The 21,383-nt window shown below is 47.6% G+C and overlaps 2 protein-coding genes and 1 long non-coding RNA gene across 3 annotated transcripts in view; 2 read left to right on the forward strand and 1 right to left on the reverse strand.

Moving 5' to 3' along the window:
- Positions 1 to 4,549, forward strand: part of Blvrb (biliverdin reductase B) — an 18,649-nt gene extending 14,100 nt beyond the window's left edge. The window contains exons 4-5 of the mRNA XM_021166972.1: positions 1,226 to 1,354; positions 4,282 to 4,549. Coding sequence (XP_021022631.1) covers positions 1,226 to 1,354; positions 4,282 to 4,439 — 287 coding nt within the window. The 3' untranslated portion in view covers positions 4,440 to 4,549. The remainder of the gene's footprint in view (positions 1 to 1,225; positions 1,355 to 4,281) is intronic.
- Positions 4,550 to 10,118: 5,569 nt separating this feature from the next.
- On the forward strand, positions 10,119 to 14,040 carry Sertad3 (SERTA domain containing 3). The gene is made up of 2 exons (XM_021168223.2): positions 10,119 to 10,482; positions 12,797 to 14,040. Exon 2 carries the CDS (start codon positions 12,800 to 12,802, stop codon positions 13,388 to 13,390), a length of 591 nt encoding a protein of 196 aa, XP_021023882.1. The 5' UTR covers positions 10,119 to 10,482; positions 12,797 to 12,799; the 3' UTR covers positions 13,391 to 14,040.
- Positions 14,041 to 19,035: 4,995 nt separating this feature from the next.
- LOC110297264 overlaps positions 19,036 to 21,383 on the reverse strand; it is a 4,732-nt gene continuing 2,384 nt past the window's right edge. Inside the window, exons 2-4 of the long non-coding RNA XR_002378260.2 lie at positions 21,029 to 21,152; positions 20,653 to 20,768; positions 19,036 to 19,232 (exon numbers count right to left, since the gene is read on the reverse strand). This is a non-coding gene — a long non-coding RNA (uncharacterized LOC110297264). The remainder of the gene's footprint in view (positions 19,233 to 20,652; positions 20,769 to 21,028; positions 21,153 to 21,383) is intronic.

The following is a 21,383-nucleotide window of genomic DNA, read 5'->3' on the forward strand; positions in this document are numbered from 1 at the left end:
ACAACCATCCGTAACGAGATCTGGCGCCCTCTTCTGGAGTGTCTGAAGACAGCTACAGTGTACTTACATATAATAAATAAAATCTTTAAAAAAATAAAATAAAATAAAATAATTTTATTTGGGGGGCTGGAGAAATGTCTCAGCAGTGAAGAGCACTGGCCGCTCTTCCAAAGGTTCTGAGTTCAACTCCGGGCTACCACATGGTGGTTCACAACCATCTATAATGTGATCTGATGGCCTCTTCTGGTGTGTATGGAGATACACTGTTCATATACATTAAATAAATAAACTGGAGTTGTAGGAATTGTGAGCTACCCTGTGGGTGCTGGGATCAAACCCAGATCTTCTGGAAGAGCAGCAAGTGTTCTTTTTTTTTTTTTTTAAGATTTATTTATTTCATGTATGTGGGTACACATGGTTGTGAGCCTTCATGTGGTTGTTGGGAATTGAATTTTTAGGACCTCTGCTTGCTCCGGTTGGTCCCGCTCACTCAGGCCCAAAGATTTATTTATTACTATACATAAGTACACTATAGCTGACTTTAGATGCACCAGAAGAGGGTGTCAGATCTCATTATGGGTGGTTGTGAGCCACCATGTGGTTGCTGGGATTTGAACTCAGGACCTTCGGAAGAGCAGTCAGTGCTCTTACCCACTGAGCCATCTTGCCAGCCTAAGTCAGACACGTTTACTCGCTCCTCTAAGAGTCTCAGTTGTTCCTGGAGGAATGGCTCTGTCAGAGCTCAGCTGGCAAAGAGCTTACAGCGCTATCATAAGGCCTGAATTGAGATCCTCAGCACCCTCGTTAAAAGCCAAGGATGGCGCTATTCCTGTAACCCTAGCTCTAAGGAGGTGGAAGCAGGAAGATCCCTGGAACTTGCTGGTCAAGAGTCTAGCTAAATTGCTGAGTTCCAGATTCAGAGAGCGCCTCTGTCTCAAAAAATACTAAGGAGAGCCCTCGAAGGAACCCAGCATGGACTTGAGCCGTCACACATGGTGCATGCACGGGCACACATACCAACTTTTAAATGTGTTGTGAGTGTGCAGGGGGGTGGGGTGCATAGGGAAGTCAGAGGACAACTTGGTAGGAGTCAGGTGTCTTCTCACACCTTGTAGCATGGCTCCTCTTGCCGTGACCTGCGTTCTGGCAGCTGACAGGCAATGGTAAGCCACCTAATGATTCTGCTCAGCCCAGGCTAACTCTGCCCTGTGTCTATCCCCACCAGCCTTCCTACTATGGGACCCGACCAAGGTGCCCCAACGCCTGCAGGACGTGACCGATGACCACATCCGGATGCATAAGATTCTGCAGGAGTCAGGGCTGAAATACGTGGCAGTGATGCCCCCACACATAGGTGAGTGGGTGGGGGTGGGGTGGGCATGGCAATGTTACCACCAGCATGCTCTCCCCCAGATTGCTTGGCCCAGTTGTCCTTGGTTCCTCTAAAACTGCCAACACTGGGTTCATATTCAGGCGCACACCTGAATAGCAGAAAAGTGTGGGCTGGCAAGATGGCTCAGTGGGCAAAGTCTCCTGCCTGCCAAGCCCTGGAACCTGAGTTCAGTTCTGAGATCCACACGGTGGAAGAAGAGAACAGCCCTCCTAAAAGCTGTCCTTTGGTCTCCACATATGAGCTGTGGCATGTGACTCCCTCCTCAACAAGTAAATACAACAATTTAAGTTTTAAATTAAACCAACTTAATTTTTTAAGTAAAAAGGTCATTAAAAAACACTTTCCCAAAAAAAAAAAACACTTTCCCGCCTTTAATCCCAGCACTTGGGAGGCAGAGGCGGGTGGATTTCTGAGTTTGAGGCCAGCCTGGTCTACAGAGTGAGTTCCAGGACAGCCAGGGCTATANTTTCTGAGTTTGAGGCCAGCCTGGTCTACAGAGTGAGTTCCAGGACAGCCAGGGCTATACAGAGAAACCCTGTCTCAAAAAAAAAAAAAAAGAAAGAAAGAAAGAGAGAGAGAGAGAGAGAGAGAGAGAGAGAGAAACACTTTCCTCAGAAGGGGAAAGCAAGTATGTGGTGCTCAGCTCTAATTCGGGAATTTGGGAGCCCAGGCAGGATAGTTGCCGGTTCTAGGCTGGCCCGGGTTTTGAGACTACGTTCCCAAAATCCAAATCAGAAAGAAAAGTGGTAAAGACATTTTCAGTCCTTCTTGGCCTTATTTCATCTTCTGCCTCATGGAGCCCAGGCTGACCTTGAACTTCTAGTGGAGCTGGGGATGACCGTGAACTTCCAATCCCCCCAGACCCCACCTCCCAATTCTAGAATTACAAATGTTCAGCACTATGCCTGGTTTGGTTTTGTGTGTTTGGCTGGTTTTTAATTGTTGTTTCCATTTTATTTTATTTATTTTATGTGTGTGGTGTTTTTGCATGCATTTTGTCTATGCACCAAGTATGTGCAGTGCCAAGAAGGGAAGAAAAGGGTTTAGATCCCCTGGAGCTGAAGTCCCAGGTTGCGGATTGCTATGTGGGTGCTGGGGATCTGGAAGAACATGCTCTTAACTACTGAGCCATCTCTCCAGCCCCATGCTGGGCTTGTTTGATCTCCTTACTGTTCTACTGGCTCTGTAACAAACAAATCACCTAGAATGCACATGTTAAAAAAAAATCACCATCATTTTTTTGTTGTTGTTGTTCTTTTAAGATTCATTCTTAGCCGGCTTGTTGTGACACACACTTTTAATCCCAGCACTTAGGATACAGAGGCAGGTGGATCTCTGTGAATTCGCCAGCCTGGTCTACAGACAGAGTTCTAGGGCAGCCAGGGCTACAGAGAGAAACCCTGCCTCCAAATTTTATTTTTATTTTTATTATTTTTATTTATTTATTTATTTATTTTTTTTGGTTTTTCGAGACAGGGTTTCTCTGTATAGCCCTGGCTGTCCTGGAACTCACTTTGTAGACCAGGCTGGCCTCGAACTCAGAAATCCACCTGCCTCTGCCTCCCGAGTGCTGGGATTAAAGGCGTGCGCCACCACGCCCGGCTTTATTATTTTTAAATGCATGTATATGTGTGGGTATGTGCACGTTGGCTCCCCTTGTCCCTAGAGCACGGGTCTTTAACCTTACTAATGCGGTGACCCTTTGATACACTACCTCATGTTGTGGTGATTCCCAACCATAAAATTATTTTTATTGCTACTTCAGAACTGTGATTTTGCTACGGTTATGAATTGTAATGTAAGTATCTTTTGGAGATAGAAGTTTGTCAAAGGGATTGAGACCCACAGGTTGAGAACCGCTACCTTAGCGCTATAGGCAGCCATGGGATGCCTGATATGGGTGCTGGGTCCCAAACTGAATCTTCTAAAGGAGCAGTAAGTGCTTTTTAGCACTGAGCCATCAATCCAGCCCTAAAAACCACCCTTGTGGGGCTGGTGAGATGGCTCAGTGGGTAAGAGCACCCGACTGCTCTTCCAAAGGTCTGGAGTTCAAATCCCAGCAACCACATGGTGGCTCACAACCATCTGTAATGAGATCTGACTCCCTCTTCTGGTGTGTCTGAAGACAGCTACAGTATACTTACATATAATAAATAAATAAATAAATCTTAAAAAAAAAAGGGCAAAAAAAAAAAAAACCACCCTCGTTTATTATCCCTGTTTCTCGATACCGGAAGTCGGTGAGACTCTAAAAAGGTCGTTCTTGCATGGGGGTTTCTTTTTCTTTTTTTTAGATTTATTTATTTATTTTATGTATGTGAGTACACCATTGCTCTCTTCAGACACACCAGAAGAGGGCATCAAATCCTCATGACAGATGGTTGTGAGCCACCATGTGGTTGCTGGGAATTGAACTCAGGACCTCTGGAAGAGCAGTCAGTGCCCTTAACCACTGAGCCATCTCTCCGGCCCTGCAGGGGGGTTCTTGCCTTGTGCATCTGGAAGGTGGCAGAGTGTCGGGATACAGAATCTGGGGGAAGAGGCAGCTGAACACCTACAGATGGCCTCCCTGTGTGTCCAGCGCTTCCTCACATTAGTACAGCTGAGCTGACAGGGAAAAGAGGCTCAAGAGATGCCAGACATTGTGGTACATACCTGTCGTCCCAGACCGTGCTATTGAGGCCAGCCTGGGTGACATAGCAATCCTTGGTCTCAAAAACAAGTTATTTGATGAGTTAATATGGAAAGCCCCCAGCCCACTCACCCCCACCCCCACCACCATACACACAGAACATGCATCATATCTAAAACTTAAAAAGTTTAAAAGAAGGAAACGAAAACCAGAAAGGATGGCCGGTTCATTCATTCCCAGTGTCTTTCTCTCACAGGAGACCAACCACTAACTGGGGCCTACACAGTGACCCTGGATGGACGAGGGCCCTCGAGGGTTATATCCAAGCATGACCTGGGCCACTTCATGCTACGGTGCCTCACCACCAATGAGTATGACGGACACACCACCTACCCCTCCCACCAATATGACTAGCACCCTGACCTTGGTGGGGAGGGTCACGCATCCTGAGAAATGACACAAATAGAGGGATCAATAAATTTTTAGCCAAGAGCTTCAAATTCTTTCAGGAAGCCTAACCCTAATTTTCCTCTGTCTGTCTGTGATTATTTTGGTCAGCGTCTTACCGTGCTGGGTAAACCCACACAGAGCTGTATTTTCAGTCCTCCTACTGGCAGATTTTAGACAGGCGCTCTACTGCTGAGCCGTGCTGGAGCCTTTTAAAAATGTTGTTAAAGTTGGTTGATTGATTGATTGATTGATTGATTTGGGGTGGGAGTGGTATGATAGGATACCTATGTGGATGACCAAGGTAACCGTGCCTCCGATTTCCTAGCTCTCAGGAAGCATCAGGAATGATAGCTCTGACCCTGCTGTGGCACCCCAGATCAGCCAGAGCTTCAGAAGCTCAGAGGCCGGAGGCAGTTCAGTCACCCAGCACACCTTAAACAGAAAGGCCTTGGTGGAAGATAGATGTATATCCAACCTGAAGTCTGCATTAGTAAGAGTGTACCTAAGGAAGGTTCCAGAATAGGGCAGCATTTCTGGCTAAAAAAAAAAACATGAGCAAGGGACAAAAAAGTATATGGCTCCGTTGACAAACTACACGTGGTCCCTGCAGTTAGTGATGCCAGGCATGTCATCCCAGCACTTGGAAGACGGAGGCAGGAAGAGCATCAGTCCTAGACCATGCTTTCAGTAACAGGGAAATAACAACAATAATACTAATAGTAATACTGCCACTACAGTGAAGTAGAGATGGCCAGAACTAGGGAGGTCTGCGAAGCCTGAATTGTCCAGACTGACAAGATGGCTCAGCAGTTATGGGTGCTTGCCGCCAAGCCTAATGACCTGAGTTCAATCCCCAGGTCCCACATGATAGAAGGAGCGAACCAACTCCTGTGAATTGTCTCCTGACTTGGACATAGGTGCTGCACTACCTGCATGCCATGAGTAAATAAATGTAATGTGATCAAGAGGAAGTAGCTCAGAGAAAGCCAAGCTTTGCAGGCCTTGGTGACTTACAACTGTAATCCCAGCACTCGAGCTGCTGAGACAGGAGGATCGGCGTAATTTTGAATCCAGTGTAGGTGATTTAGCTTATGTAGCATTAAAGAATATGGCTATTGACTCAAAAAGAAAAAAAAAATTGCAAAGGAAGTAGGGATGGAGGCATGGGCTCCTGGAGATTTTTTTTAGAATTGTTTTTATTATTTTATGTGTATGGGTGTTTTGTCTGCATGCATGTCTGTGCATGCCTGGTATCCAATGAGGTCAGAGGGTGTTCAGTCCCCTGGAACTGGTTTTAGAAATAGTCTTGAATCAACATATGTGTCCTGGCAATTGAACCTAGGACCTCTAGAAGAGCAGCCAGTGCTCTAAACTTCTGAGTCATCTCTTTAGCCTCATAGAGAATTGTTTTGTTGGGTTCTGGGTGTTTTGTTTTGTTTTGTTGTTTTTTGTTTTTTGTTTTTTTTGAAACAAGGTCTCACACAGCCCAGGCTGGTCTCCAACTCTATGTAGCCAAGGATGACCTGATCTTCCTGGCTAGCACAATGCCCAATCACTAGAATTACAGGTGCGTAGCGTGTCTGGCTTAGGTTTTACTTTCTAAAGCTTCTGGATGTGAAGCCTAAGAGAGCAAGATCACAGCAGGGATATAGGGTGGACTGAAGAGGAGAGAGGACCCTCCCTCCAGTTAGGTCCTGGGTGAATAGTCTGTGGGGCAGGAGGAAGCTCAGGCCATAACTAAAGGGATGGTTGGGCTTTACTGACACGGGGGCACTGGAGGATTGCCAGTTTAGGATGGAGAAGAAAGGGGAGGAATTGCCCTACACTGGCAGTCCAGGTGGCACAGCCCCTGTAATCCCAGATCCAGGCAGATGGAAGTTAGAAGGAATCTGAGTTGCAGAGTGAGGTCAAGGCCAGCCTTGAATGCACTGAGATGCAGCCTCAAAGAAAACAGGAAAGGGGAGCTGCAGATATGTCTCAGCCTTTGAGAACACTGCTGTGCTTCCAAAGGCTCCACATGGGGGCTCACAACTTCAGTCCCAGGGGATCCAAAGTCTTCTATGTGCACCAGAGGGCCAAGTAGTGCAGACATAAACATGGGCAAAACACTGAGACACACACACATACATATTTATATTTTTAAATTTTTTGCTGGGAGGTGCTGGTGCACACCTTTGATCCCAGTGCTTGGGAGGCAGAGGCAGGCAGATCTCTGGGTTTCAGGCCAGCCTGGTCTACAGAGTGAGTTCCAGGACAGCTAAGGCTACACAGAAAAATCTTGTTTGTCTGTCTCTTTAACCACCCCGCCCCCCCCCAAAAAAAACCACCACCACCACACATAACCTTCCTCCAAACAAACAACAAAAGCCCCATAGAGGCACGCACAGTCCAGCCCCTCAGGAAGGCCAAGTTTTCACAGAGGAGAGAAGCAGCTTTGTCCAGGAGGTTTGTGGCTGTTCTGGGTTGGAACCTGTCTGCCATCTTCCTGGTATTCATTGTGTGGCAACAGGATTTCCCGCTGGGTACAGAGATGGGGTACGTACCTGGGAAAAGGAGATGGAAGTGGGATTGGCAGTGTGTGCCTGGGCCCCACCTCACTGGTTGGAAGGAGTGGTTTTTTTCCCCCTAATACCAGGGATTAAATCCAGGGTTTTGTATGAGATAGGCACATACCTACACTCTACCACTCTATCCTTTGAGACAGGATCTTATGTAACTACCACATCCAGTTCAGGTGGGGGACTTTTGGGTTTTGTTTTGTTTCCGTGTACCTGTACTCAAGTGCATATACACATACCAGTCAGAGGACAGCTTGTAGGTTCTTTCCTTCTTTCTTCCTTTCTTTCAGATTTATTTATTTATTATATGTAAGTACACTGTAGCTGTCTTCAGACACTCCAGAAGAGGGCATCAGATCTCATTACAGATGATTGTGAGCCACCATGTGGTTGCCAGGATTTGAACACAGAACCTTTGGAAGAACAGTCAGTGCTCTTAACCACTGAGCCATCTCTCCAGCCTGTTTCTCTACTTTCAATACATGGGTCTTAGTGACTCACGGAGCCATCTTGCTGGCCCACAACTGAGGTTTGGTTTTGTTTCTGCCATCTCAATTTCTCTTTCTCTACATTGCCTGAGCGCTTGACAGATTTTCACTGTGCACGTGCTCCGGGACCAGCACTCAGATGACTTCAGAGCCTGCAGAGGTAACCTTAGAACTTGTCCTCAGGGGCCCTCGTCCAGGTGGGGGCAGGTAGAGGGTTAGGGATTGAGTAGGGAGGTACAAGAGGCAATTGACTGTAACTCAGAGAGGGCATCTAACATGTGGCCTCTGCAGGCACTGCATGCAGGTGGTACAGACACATTCATATACACAAAATTAAATAAATCTTAAAAAGTTAAAGAACAATAACTGGTAAATTATTCTCTCCCAGTGAAATGAGCCAATTCAAGCCAGATTAGAGTATATAAAGGCAGGTTTACTGGGAAGCTGCTCTTGGGCAGGTGGTCCCAAAGAAGGAGGCCAGAGAAGTCACCATGGAAAGGAAGACTCAGGAGAAGGAGGGAGGGGAAGGAGGAGAGGGAGGGAAAGATAGAGAACAGAGGGAGGGAAGGAGGGAGGAAGAGGTAGCGAGGGAGGGAGAGAGAGAGAGAGAGAGAGAGAGAGAGAGAGAGAGAGAGAGAGAGAGCGAGCACAGAGCACAAAAGACAAAAGTTTGGATTATATAAGGATGAGCCTCTGGGGGAGGGGAAGCCCAGCCCCTGGTCCAGAAAGTTCAGGGTAAAGGGCAGGGGTAGGCCAGGTAGGCACTGAGGGATGCTGGGAGAACCTGGAGGCCAGGTCCACTTCGGTATGTTAAATATGCACCTGAGCTGTTTGTCCTGGATCTGAATCCAGGATGGCATGGACCAACTGTGGTCAGAAGGCTCTGGAGTCTAAGATCGCCTACCTATGCATATCACGGTCCAGGGCTGTGGGGGTAGTAAGTGAATAAAGGTGCTTTGCCACCAGGCCTGATGTTGCATCCCTGCCTCCCATGGGCTGGAAGGACTCTCTCAAATTGTCACCTGACCTCAACATGCATGTCACGGTACACATAAACCCAAAATAATACGTTCTATTTTTAAAATAAATAAGTTCCTGGCCAACCTGGGCTACATGAGACCTCAACTTGAAAGCAAAACAAAGAGTTGGAGAGAGGGTTCAGTGAGGACCCAGGTTTGATTCATAGCACCTACTTGGTGGCTCACAACTGTCAGTAACTCTCCCGGGAGATCTGATGCCTCTGACTTTTGTAGACACCAGGTATGTACATGGTGCACATACATACATGCATACATGCATACATACATACAGTCAAAACACACGTGTAAAATAAATTAAAAAAAAAAAAAGCAAAACCAAGAGAGTGGTGGTGGCCCCGTGCCTTTAATCCCAACATTTGTGGGACAAAGGCCAGTCTGGTCTAGAAAGTAAGTTCCAGGACAACCAGAGTTACACAAAGAAACTGTCTCCAAAAAAAAAAAAAAGCATTAAAAACAAACAACTAAACAAAGCAAAATCAAGAACATTTGAAGAACATCTGAGAGTCTGGCTGTCTCACTGTTGAGAGTGTGCCTTGAATTGGACCCTTGCAATAAGATAAGGGAGAAAAGCCCTGTGTTTATTTCTTAGGAGGTATTGGAAGCCATCTTAGAAAAACTGAAAGCAAGCTAGACAAGCTGGTAATGCCTAAATCCTAGCACTAGAAAACCGAAGCAGGAAGATGAAAGATTCCAGAACAGCTTAGGCTACAGAGCAAAACCCTGTCTCAGAAAACAAACAAAAAAGTGGCTGGGGATGTAGCTCAGTGATAAGAGTACTTTGGCTAGCACCACCTCGGTGTTCCGTCCCCAACACCACAAAAACTAAGCAAAAGGAATTTTCCGAAGGGACACACCTGCAGCTCCAGGAATAGCGATATGGAAGCCAAGCCTGATTAGAATTTCAAGGCCCTTGTCTACACTGCAGTCCTGCTTCACGAGACTGCCTAAAACAAAAAGAATCCGAACGTGATCCTAGAAAACAGGAAGGAGGGTACCAGAGACCAAATAGTGAAGAGCAAGCCAACCCTTCACTACGAAACGAAACCGTAACACAAAATAAAAAAACACACACACACACAAAATTTTGAATCTTAGCTCAGTTCTACGGTGTTTGTTCAAAAAGCTCAAATGTTAAATCCCCAAAACTAAAAAAAAAAAAAAAAGTTTGAGTTTGTTCCCAGAGTTGTGAGAAGTCATTAAGAGAGAGCAGCAACGGGCAGACAAAATGCGGAAAACGAAAGAGTTGCCTGGGATCCAGGAGGTTCCCCCAAACAAGCAGCAGACCCCTCTAGGTTAAGCGCAGGCTCCTCCTACAAAACGGGTTGGGGGTGGGGAGGCAGAGCTCCGCCAGCTAAGGGGCGGGGCTGCGGTCGTTCAGGCAACGCGAACCGCATCATGCTATTGGCTGCTGTCCAGTGCGTCATTCCCCCCTCCCCCGCCCTCCGGTTTGACCCAGCCTTCGGAACTCCGGGGGGCGTGGCCTCCACCATCTGCCCAGCCTGCAAAACCGCAGGGAGGGGAGAATGGTGTCACCCGGTGTCACTCTGGGGTCTGGTATAAGGGGTCTGCAGTGAACCAGAGGAGTGAGAAACACAGCTGGGTCCAAAGTAGCAGTTCTGACGGCGTTACCAGACTCCACCATGGAGACTCCGCCCCGCCCCCTAACCAGTAGCCAACCTAAACCGGACCCGGCCCAGTGATGGACGGGGCCTAGCATCCGTGGCTCCTCTTAGCCAATGGCGCCCCGCGGCGGGCAGGATTCCAACCAATCCTGGCTTGCGACTGGCCTCCGGGGAGGAGCCGAGTGGCCCCCAGCCAGACCCAGAGGCCCGGGGAAAGTGAGCCCGACTTCTACCCAGCACTGGTGGAACCCAACGCTGCAGGCTTGTCGGAGGTAGTCGTGGCGACCCTGGCAGCCGAGGTGAGGAGTGGCCGCCTGTGTGAGATTTCCCTGGAGTTAGAGGAGGAGGGGGGCGCGCCCCCGCGGTAGGCGGAAGCGGGGTATCCCGAGTGGAGAGAGCAGATTGGTGTGATTGATGGACATTGGAGAGTGGAAGGCTGAATTCCAGCATCAGCACCGAAGGGGAAGCAGGATTACTCAGGAGTTGGAGTTTGGAGAAGCCAGGAAAACGGAGAAAGAACTTTGGAGGAGAGTGTAGGACAGCTTGAGTCTCGAAGAATGGGCTGAGTTTGGAGTTCCACGGTGTTCTGGACAAAGTGAGCGTTTTAAGGCTAGGATATGAAGCATTTAGAGGAACCCGGGAACTAGAGGAACCGAGTATTGGATTCTGAGACGCCGTCGTGAGAAGGGAATGCCGGGGAAGAGTTCACTGACGGGGTCTCGGAGCGGGACTGGGTATTTGGAAAGTAAAGGCCAGAGTCATTTGAAAGTGGAGTCGAATTAGGGGAGATTTGGGACGAGGTCTCAGAATTGCGATATCCAGTTTCGCCGGCGGAACTATGTACCCGAGAGTTATTTGTCGTCTTTGGGCGATGTGATGGGATTTGGATCTCTGCACACCGAGGACAGTTTGGGGAAGAATCCAGAACTTCCCGGGGTGATAGGGACCCAGAGAAAACAGGTTTCTGACTGAAGCCTGGTGGGGGAGGGGCGCTCGGGGCGTGGAGCTCGGATTCACCGCCCCGAAGGCAGTAGAGGGCGGGGCTCGGCGGCCGCTGGGCAGCTGAAGTCCGGGTTCCCTTCCCCCACCAGCCTGAGCTCCCGTACGCATGCTCTCAGGGAGGGAGGGCGTGTCCAGTCTCTTGGGTGTGCTCGGCCTTCTGGGGATTGTAGTTCCAACGCGACCGCCGAAGCTCTGCCTGGAGCCTTTGGGTCCACAGTTCCCAGAAGGCCCTGAGGATACATTGAGGTGTTCTTGGGTCTGGTCTAGCGACCCAGGGAAGGGCGGTGCCTATAAAAAGAGATGATTGGGTTGGACTGGTCGCTAGAGGGTGCAGTTTGTGGTTAGTTTCTCTCTAGCTGGCTTTCCTTTGGGTCGGAGTTTGGGAAATGCTCCCTCTCTTTTGAGAGGTCATAGACTTAATTGTAGGAAGCAGGTATGGACAGAAATATTCTTGTTAAAAAAGAAAAAAAAAAAAAAAGAATTTAAACACACACGTCCCAGCCTCGTCTCACACACATTTAATCCCAGCCTTCAGGGAGGAAGAGGCAGTACGATATGAGTTCGAGACTCAGCCTGATCCACATAGGGAGTTCCAGAGCAATACAGAGAAACCCTGTCTCAAATTTGGGTTTGGTCCATTACTCTGTACTCCATACCTTTGTCCTGTGACCTGTTGGGAAAAAAGTATTGTGGGAAAACAATAACAAGATCTGTTGAGACCAGAGTTAGGATTTTCACTTTCCAAATGTTGAAAATGATTACCATAATGTAAATTCAACGTTGTGCCTACCACAGACAAGTGATACTCAAGCCATGCCCGGGTGTTTTGGTGATTTGTTTTATGGCTTTTTTGTTTTTCTGAGACAGGTTTGTCTGACCATATTACTGTGTCTGGCCTGAAACTGGCGATGAACAAACACCAGACTGGTCTTGGCTTACAAAACTCTACCTGCTTCGGCCTCCTGGATGGGTGCTGAAATGAATGGCATCGAACACCATCTGCAAATTTTTTTCTGTTCATTTTCCTATTTTAAATTTTATATGTATGGGTGTTTTGCCTGAATGCTTGTCTGGGCACTACTTGTGTGCCTGGTGGCAAAGGAGGCCAGAAGCAGCCATGGATCCTCTCAAAGTGGAGTTTTAGGCAGTTCTGAGCCATCCATGCAGGTTCTGGGGATCGAACTTGGATCCTCTAGAAGAACAGGCAGTGCTCATAACCACTCAGCGATTTTTTCCAACTCCTTTTATTTTTGAGACACTGCCTAGCTGAGGGTGACCTTGAACGTCTGAACTCTCTGCCTCCTTAATACAGAGGAGGTGACAGCTGCAGGCGTCTCTCCACCCTCACTACTGCCTGCTCCCACTCTGTGTCCTGTGCACCCCTCCTCACACTCACTTACCAGTCCCAACAATCCTATCTACATCTTGTTCTCTCAATCACATTGCATGCATTAATTTACCCATTCTTAGCCTTGGGGGATTCTGTGTGCACTTTAAATGGAGGTTCTGATGAACAAACACACACACACAAAAGCTTCCCATAGCTACACAGGCTTGCTTGAAGTAAGACCCCAAGGTATCTGACTCCACTTTTTTTTTTTTTTTCCACAGGACATGGGAGGCTTAAAGAGGAAACATTCTGATTTGGAAGAGGAAGAAGAGGAGAAGTGGGACTGGAGTCCAACAGCTCTTCGGAGCTACCAGCAAGCCCTGCTCCGAATCTCTCTGGACAAAGTCCAGCGCAGCCTAGGCCCCAGAGCACCCAGCCTCCGCAGGCACGTCCTCATCCACAACACGCTCCAGCAGCTCCAGGCTGCCATTCGCCTAGCTCCAGCACCAGCCCTGCCCCCGGAGCCTCTCTTCCTAGGTGAAGAAGATTTCTCCCTATCTACCACCATCGGTTCCATCCTCAGGGAGCTAGATACATCCATGGATGAGATGGAGCCGCCTCTGAATCCAGCAGCTTCCTCGAGTCCCCAGAATGAGATCATGTCCCAGGCTGATCCTGTATTCTTAGAAGCTCTGAGCTCAAGGTACCTGGGAGACTCTGGCCTGGATGACTTCTTTCTGGACATTGATACATCTGCGGTGGAAAAGGACATTGCACTTCCACCTCCGGAGCCGCCTCATAGCCTCTTCTGTAGCCCAGGATCCTGGGAGTGGAATGAACTGGACCACATCATGGAAATCATCCTGGGATCCTAAAGCTGATGGGATCCTTCCAGGCGCCAGCCTCAGTGGGCCTGGGGCCTTAGATGGGACTCTTGTATGTGTGTGTGTGTGTCGGAGGCGCTAGACAGAGACTGTGTGGCCTCCTTTCCTCCTATGTCAGGATTCCACAAACTGTCCTGCATGTGTGCGTGTCTGGTGGCCACAGCCTTCCGTGAAGGTGCGTCTTCCTCAATTAATTTATCTCTTCCAAATGCCTTAAGGAGACTCTGTTTCAGGGAGTCTAGATTCCTCGCTTACACATTTCTTCTGCCTCCAGTTCCCACTGTTCTTATGACCACTAGGGTCTCAGGGAAGATAAAACTGAACCTGTCAAGGGGTGATGGAGGGGCTGGTCTCCAGACAGACTCAACCTCTTGGCAGGACCCCAGTACCAGCAGCCTCCTGATTCATAACCAGGCCGGACCATGTGCAATAGGGCAGAAGTCTACCAACTCCATGCTGTGCTACTTAAGAAGAAAGAGGAGGTGGGGTTTGCAGAGGTGTATGTTTGAGGCATATGTTTGTTGGTTGGTTGGTTGGTTTTGGGGGATTTTTTTGAGTGAAATTTTTTGTTGTTGTTGTTCTTGTTTTTTGGGGGGTTTTTTTGTTGTTTTTTGTTTTTTCTAATAAAAACATTTTGGAAAGATTGGAATTGTAATTAAATCTGTAAACATCTCTGGGGTGATCTGGGGAAGAGCCTGCTAAGTTTCTCCAATACTTAACATCCTTTTCTTAACAAAAGTAGAGCAGCTGGGTGGTGGTGCCATTAATCCAGGCACTTGGGAGGCAGAGCCAGGCGGATTTCTGAGTTCCAGGACAGCCAGGACTGCACAGAGAAACCCTGTCTCGAAAACACAAAAACAAGTAAACAAATAAACAAAAGTAGAGCAAGTGTAACATTGTATAAAGTGTAACAGTTGCTGGTTGCTTAAGGATATGGTCAGAACCACTTTATGCAAACTAAACCCTTTAATCCTCAGGATTAGAAAGAAACATATACTGTGTCAAATTCTACATTTACATAGGGAAAATCTCAAATTTAAGGGCTTAGAGTACATAGTTGAATGAAGTCTCGCTTAGTATATGTCCTGGGGTTGAACCCCATCTGCAAAAACAACTGTTTGTTTTGTTTGAAATGGTCTCACAGTGTAGTACCAACTGTCCTTAAACTCACTGAGATCCAATTGCCTCTGCCTCCCAAATGATGCACACCAACACCTTGCTACAATAGCGTTTTGAAGCCTGAAGTTTAGAGACAAAGAGGAAAGGAACAATAGGGGTAAGATTCACTCTTTGCTGGCCCCTGCAGCTAGTTCTTCCTTTGAATACTAGCCAGCCCATGGCTAGTGGACAGCCATGTCAGACACCATACTGCCGAGCCATTCCCTACAAGTGAACTTTAGGCAAATACCCTTCAGGTGAGCAGTGCTCTCGTCCCCTCACTAGAGCTCACACAGGTGCTCTGCTACAGTGCTGGGGCCTCAGTCAGAGCCCTGTTTACCCACAGTGTTTACGATCCTCTCCAGTGGACTGCAACCCAGTCATATGTGTGTAGGTGTGCGAGTGGAGCATGTGTCAAAGGCTGGGGCTCTTGGGAACTGAAAAGTCAATCTTTTATTTTGGAATGTGCTCTTGAGGCCCTAAAGGGAAGCAAAAGGCCCAAAGACCCTCTAGGACCTGTGAACATAAATCTCTAAAATGCTGTTCTTGAAAGCCACATGAAGTTTGGATTCAGGAATTCACATCTGGCTTGAGAGGTGCAAAGCAAGGCTGTGGAGAGTGAGGGTAAGAAAAAGGAAGGCCAGGGAAGGAGTGTCACACATCAATGCCCTGCCCCTGCCAAGTGAACGTACCCTGCATTAGGGACTTTTCTGGAAGGGTTTCATGGCAAAGATGGGGATTTCTGTTTGTGGTTTCTTGGCTTTCCGACAGAAATCGCCTTTGAGGGAGGTGAGGGCGTGGCCTTGTATCTAAGAAAGTGCACAGGTTATCTGAAAGTAAGACCAACCCAAAGAGAGATAAGGACACTATAGGAAAGTGGCATAAAAAGTCTGTATCCTGGGCTGGACAAATAACTCAGTGGCTAAAGGCACTGACTGCTCTTCCAGAGGTCCTGAGTTCAATTCCCAGCAACCACATGTTGGCTCACAACCATCTGTAATGGGATCTGATGCCTTCTTCTGGTGTGTCTGAAGACAGCTACAGTGTACTCATATGCATAAGGTAGCCTGCAATATGTACAGGTGGACAGCAAGAGATTCTGTCTTGTCCGTGGACAACAACAAAAAAGGGTGCTAATTAAATAACATCTTTCTCTTCTTGAAACTTCTCCCACTCAAAATAAAAACAAGGGTCTGATTCAGTCTCACACTCTACAACTTCCTCAGTTTCAGCCCCTACTCTCCTTCACTCAACTCTATATTCAGGTTGGTCTCCAACCTTAAGCTCATTTCCACCCCAGGACCTTTGTCTAGGATAACTTTCTTCCCAAAGGGTACTTCTCGCCTAGCTTCACCAGACCAAATGTTCCCTGCTTTTGCTGGCTCAATGTCCCATGAGTGCCACTATCCTGTTACATCCTGATTGATACTGTTGTTGCTATCAGTAACAGCAGTGGCAGTAATAGGTCTGGAACCCAGAGCCTTGCACATGTGTAGCAAGGGTTTTACCACGAAGCTACACTTTAGCCTTGTTTGCCTTTCCCCCCCCCAAAATGTTTTATTTTATTTTACTTTATTTTGAGTGTGTATGGGTATTTTCCCTGCATGCATGTCAGCGTACCACATGTATGCCTAGTGCCCTGGTACTGTGGTACTCTTGGAAGCTGGAAGAGGGCGTCAGATCCCCTTGGAACTGAGTGACAGATTGTGAGCCACCATGTGAGTGTAGAAATGGAACCCTGGTTCTCTGGAAGAACAGTCCTGTTCTTCACCACTGAGCTGTTGCTCCAGCCCCGTTTGACTTTTTCTCTTTTTTGAGATGGGTCTCTCTATGTAGTTTGACTGCCCCAGAACTCATTCTATTGGCCAGGCTGGACTCAAACTCACTCACACAGATCCACCTGCCTCTGTCTTCTGAGTGCTGGGATTAAAGGCACGAGCCAACACAATAGGTTGTTTGACTTTTTTTTTTTTAATATCACCTGTGCAACTCCAGATTATTTATTACCTGTTCATGGTTAGCCTCCAACACTACCAGAAACTCTCAGAGGGACTGTGTGGGACTTTGCCCAGTTGTACTCTCACCACCTCTGGTGCTAGACACTGGTGGGTGCTGAAAAACTGCTGGGGTGAGAAACTGGCTCAGGAAGTTAAACACTTGTCATGCAAGCATAAAGACCTGAACTTGGGGCTGGTGAGATGGCTCAGTGGGTAAGAGCACCCGACTGCTCTTCCAAAGGTCCGAAGTTCAAATCCCAGCAACCACATGGTGGCTCACAACCACCTGTAATGAGATCTGATGCCCTCTTCTGGTGTGTCTGAAGACAGCTATAGTGTACTTACATATAATAAATAAATAAATAAATAAATAAATAAATAAAAAGACCTGAACTTGGATCTCCAGAACCCACAGAAAAAGTTGGGATGGCATACCACCTGCCTCTTCTCCCAACATGCAGGAGCTAGAGGTGCGGGACCCTCAAAGCAAGCTGGCTAGCCAGATTAGCCAGGTTCAGTGAGCTCTGGGTTCAGTGAAAGGCCCTGGGCCCTGGAGAGTGACAGAGGAAGACACCTGCGCTGACTCCCAACTTCCACAAGCATGTGAACACAATGTTTGTACACCCTGTGCACATAAACACAAATGCAACATACACACAAAAAGGAAAAACCGTTAACATAAAAATGAACTCCAAAGGGGCTGGAGGGAGGGCTCAGTGGTTAAGAGCACTGACTGCTCTTCCAAAGGTCCTGAGTTCAATTCCCAGCAACCACATGATGGTTCACATCCATCTGTAATGGGATCCAATGCCCTCTTCTGAAATGTCTGAGGACAGCTACAGTGTATTCATATAAATAAAATAAAATAAAATAAAATAAAAGAGACCTTAAAAAAAATAAAAGAGCCGGGCGTGGTGGCGCACGCCTTTAATCCCAGCACTCGGGAGGCAGAGGCAGGCGGATTTCTGAGTTCGAGGCCAGCCTGGTCTACAAAGTGANAAATAAATAAATAAATAAATAAAAGAACTCCAGGCTTAGTAATGGCCATGCCTCCCTCTCCCCTCTTTGGATATACACCCTTACTCCAGGGAGTCACTGCACACCACCTCTGGACCACTTCCAGATCTGAATGGTTGGAGCTGGGGTGAAGGTGTATGCCTTTCAGTCAAGCGTATTAGAAACTGAAGCAGGAAGATCATGAGCCCTAGAAGGGAAGAGACAGTGTTTGGGGAGGAGTCGGGGTCCCTATTTAGAGGAGAGGACAGAAGATAGGCTCATGGACGGGGTGACATTTGGATAAAGTCCTGAAGGATAAGCCATGCTGGGGAAATAACCTCTGCAAAAGGCCCTGAAGTCAGATTGTGCCAGCACGGCTCAGTGTTGCTGCTGCAGCATGAGCAAGGGGCCTGAAGCCCAGGAGCAGAGATAGAGAGAGGGTGGGTGCCTCCATGGAGGGGATGGAGGCTCTGGGACTGGGAAGACTTGAGCTATGTTTCCAGCTAAGGAAGGAGGGAAGACTCTAGGAGGGCGTTCAGCAAAGGCGATGAGATCTGACTCACCTTTTTCTTGGAAGTCTTTTTACTTCCCTAAAGCAAGTGAGAGAAGCTGGGCATGGTGGCACCAACCTTGTCCATCCCAGCACTTGGGAGACCGGCAGGAGGATGGCCAGTAAGTCTTGGTTACAAATACAGAACATGTTCAGAAAATAAATACATAAATAAATAAATAAAAACAAAAAGCAAACAAACAAACACCAGAGAACCAAAAACCAACAAACTCCTCCAGGAGGAGGTGGGAAAGAAGGAAGATGAGGAGGGGAGCTTGACAGTAGTAGCAGCAACCAGCCAGTCTAAGAAACACCCCCAATTTCCAGGTGAACATACAGAGGCTCAGAGCGGCCCGGCTCCTTCCCTAATTAAGAACTGGCCCCAGAAGTGGAAAGGCTGGCCTTGCAGAGGGACAAACCCCAGAAGCCAGAGTCCACCTTTCCCCAACCCGCCCTCCCCAACGGGACTACAGTGGGGGGATGGGCCGCGGAGGCCCTGGGCGTGGCCCTAAGGCTGAGTCCCACCCACCTGCCCACCCTCGGAACGTGCTGGCCAGCGGGCAGGAGACCTGGGAGGCAGCAGCGGAGGCCTGCAGCCCGCCTGGCGCCTCCTCCCTCCCCAGGGGCCGGGTGGGGTGGCTGGCTAGGGGCGGGACGCTCCCCCTTCCCTCCCTCTCTGCCTCCCTCCCTCCTCAGCTGGCGAGGTTTCCTCGTTTCTCTTGCCTGCCAAGCCCCGGTGGCTTAGCCTCTAGTTTCATTTTTCAAGGCCCAGTCTCTCTCTCTCTCTCTCTCTCTCTCTCTCTCGATAAGTCCCTGCCCCAATGTCACCTCCCACAGACCACTAAGGAGACAGGCCCCCCTCTCCCTAGGACTCTGACATCTCACCCTGATCAAGTTGCTTATCAGAGGCAGAAATTATTTTCTTTTCCTTTCTTTTCTCTCTTTATTTCATCTTTCTTTCTTTCTCTTCAAGGGTCTTGTCACCTTACTTTGTTGAATGTGGACACAGGTTTAAAACTTGTATCGCGAATTCTTCCTTCAGCGGTCTTCCTCTCTCACTTTGCTGACAAGTCTCTGCTTAAATATCACTTCTTAGTCTGTGGGTCAAATGACCCTTTCATAAGGGGCTCACCTAAAACCATCAGAAAATAGATATTTACATCATGATTCACAACAGCAGCAAAATTCCAGTTATGAAGTAAAAAATAATTTTATGGGCCGGGCGGTGGTGGCACACGCCTTTAATCCTAGCACTCGGGAGGCAGAGGCAGGAGGATTTCTGAGTTCGAGGCCAGCCTGGTCTACAAAGTGAGTGCCAGGACAGCCAGGGCTACACAGAGAAACCCTGTCTCGAAAAAACAAAAAAAACAAAAACAAAAACAAAAAAAATAATAATTTTATGGGCAGGGCAGTGTTGGCTCTTTAATCCCAAGGCTTGCTCTGGAGGCAGAGGCAGGTAGATCTCTGAATTCAAAGCCACCCTCATCTACAGAGTGAGTTCCAGGAAAGTTGGGGCTACACAGAGAAACCCTGTCTTGAAATACCAAACCAGACCAGATCAAACCAACCGAATTCAAACATAAACCAAACCAAAATAAGAGAGAAATTTTTATGTCTGGGGATCACCACAACATGAACTACTGTATCAAAGGGTTGCAGCATTAGAACCACCATCTTAGTCTGAGATCCTAGCACTAGAGAGCTAAATGCAGGGGGGTCAGAGTTTAAAGGTAATTCTCCACAACACAGTTTTAGGCCAGCCGGAGCTTCAGGGACCCTTTATCAAGCAAACCATCAAGCATCATTACTTGAGACATCCCGATTCCCTTCTCCTAATTGCATACCTTTTATTGTTTGTTTATTGGGGGGGGGGCTTTAAAAACATCACTGTGTATCTGAAGCCAGCTTTGAACTCCTGCACCTCCAGTCTCCACAGTGCTGGGGCTACTGGAGTTCTCCACACCTAGTTTATTTTAGACTGTGATGTTTGGTTATGAGACCAGACTTTAATGGCTAAGCCATCTCTCTAGTACTACGTTACTTTATTTAGTTTGTTTAGTCGGGTTTTTTTTTTTTCTTCTTTTTTTGAGATAGGGTTTTTCTGTATAGCCCTGGCTGTCCTGGAACTAGCTAGCTTTGTAGACCAGGCTGGCCTCAAACTCACAGACATCCTCCTGCCTCTGCCTTCTGAGTGCTGGAATTAAAGGCATGTGCCACTATAAATCTTGTTTGTTTGTTTGTTTGTTTGTTTTTAAACAGTCTAGCTGTCTAGTTTGAGCTTACTTTAAACTGTGCCTTAGCTTCCTGGGTGGTAAGTCAACCTAGCTAAGTTTCCTTTCTGCCTTTGCCCTTTCCCCCTGACCCAAGAAATACAAGACCATGTAGCCTATGTCGGTTGTTATGTTTGTTGTATACAGTCCACCCATAAGACATAGTCAATAGATGTATATTAAAGAGGTGGCTCCTGTCTTTAGTTAGGGTTTCCGTTGCTGTGAAGAGACATCATGACTGAGACAACTCTTACAAAGGACATTTACTTGGGGCTGGCTTACCCGTTCAGAGGTTCAGTCCAGGATCATCAAGGTGAGAACATGGCAGCATCCAGGCAGGCATGGTGCTAGAGGAGGAGCTGAGAGTTCTACATCTTGACACAAAGGCAGCCTGTCTTCTAGGTAACAAGAGAAGGGCCTCAGAGCCCACCCCCACAGTGACACACTTCCTCCCACGAGGCCACATCTCCTCATCATGCCACTCCCTGGGCTAAGCATGTTCAAGATCTCCACAGGTTCCACTAGCTGTTCAGTATGTGGTCTGTAGTGAGCCACTTGAACTGTGAGCAGACTCTCAGCTGTGTTTTTTAAAATATTTTATTATTTTTAATACTATTAATGAAAAACACCTTTGTGCTGCTATAAAGCCCACGCTAACCTTGAACTCCCGATTCTCTTGCCTCTGCCTTGTACATGCTGGGATGACAGCAGTCATGACTGCCACCATGCTGAGTGCTGAGCTCTTCCTAAGCCTCTGTGATTGGTCAGGCCATAGAAATAGACTGTAGAGAGAATGGAAATAGACTGTAGAGAGAATTATGTGCATTTACCTTCCAGAATCCCCACTCCAATTAGAATTGTTATCTTCCTTTCACAATAAACCAAAGGCCAACAGGCAACTACTAGTCTCTTTTTTTGTTTTTGTTTTTTTGTTTTTTTTGTTTTTTCGAGACAGGGTTTCTCTGTGTAGCCCTGGCTGTCCTGGAACTCACTTTGTAGACCAGGCTGGCCTC

Source organism: Mus caroli, chromosome 7 (genome assembly GCF_900094665.2).
Source record: "Mus caroli chromosome 7, CAROLI_EIJ_v1.1, whole genome shotgun sequence".
NCBI lineage: Eukaryota > Metazoa > Chordata > Mammalia > Rodentia > Muridae > Mus > Mus caroli.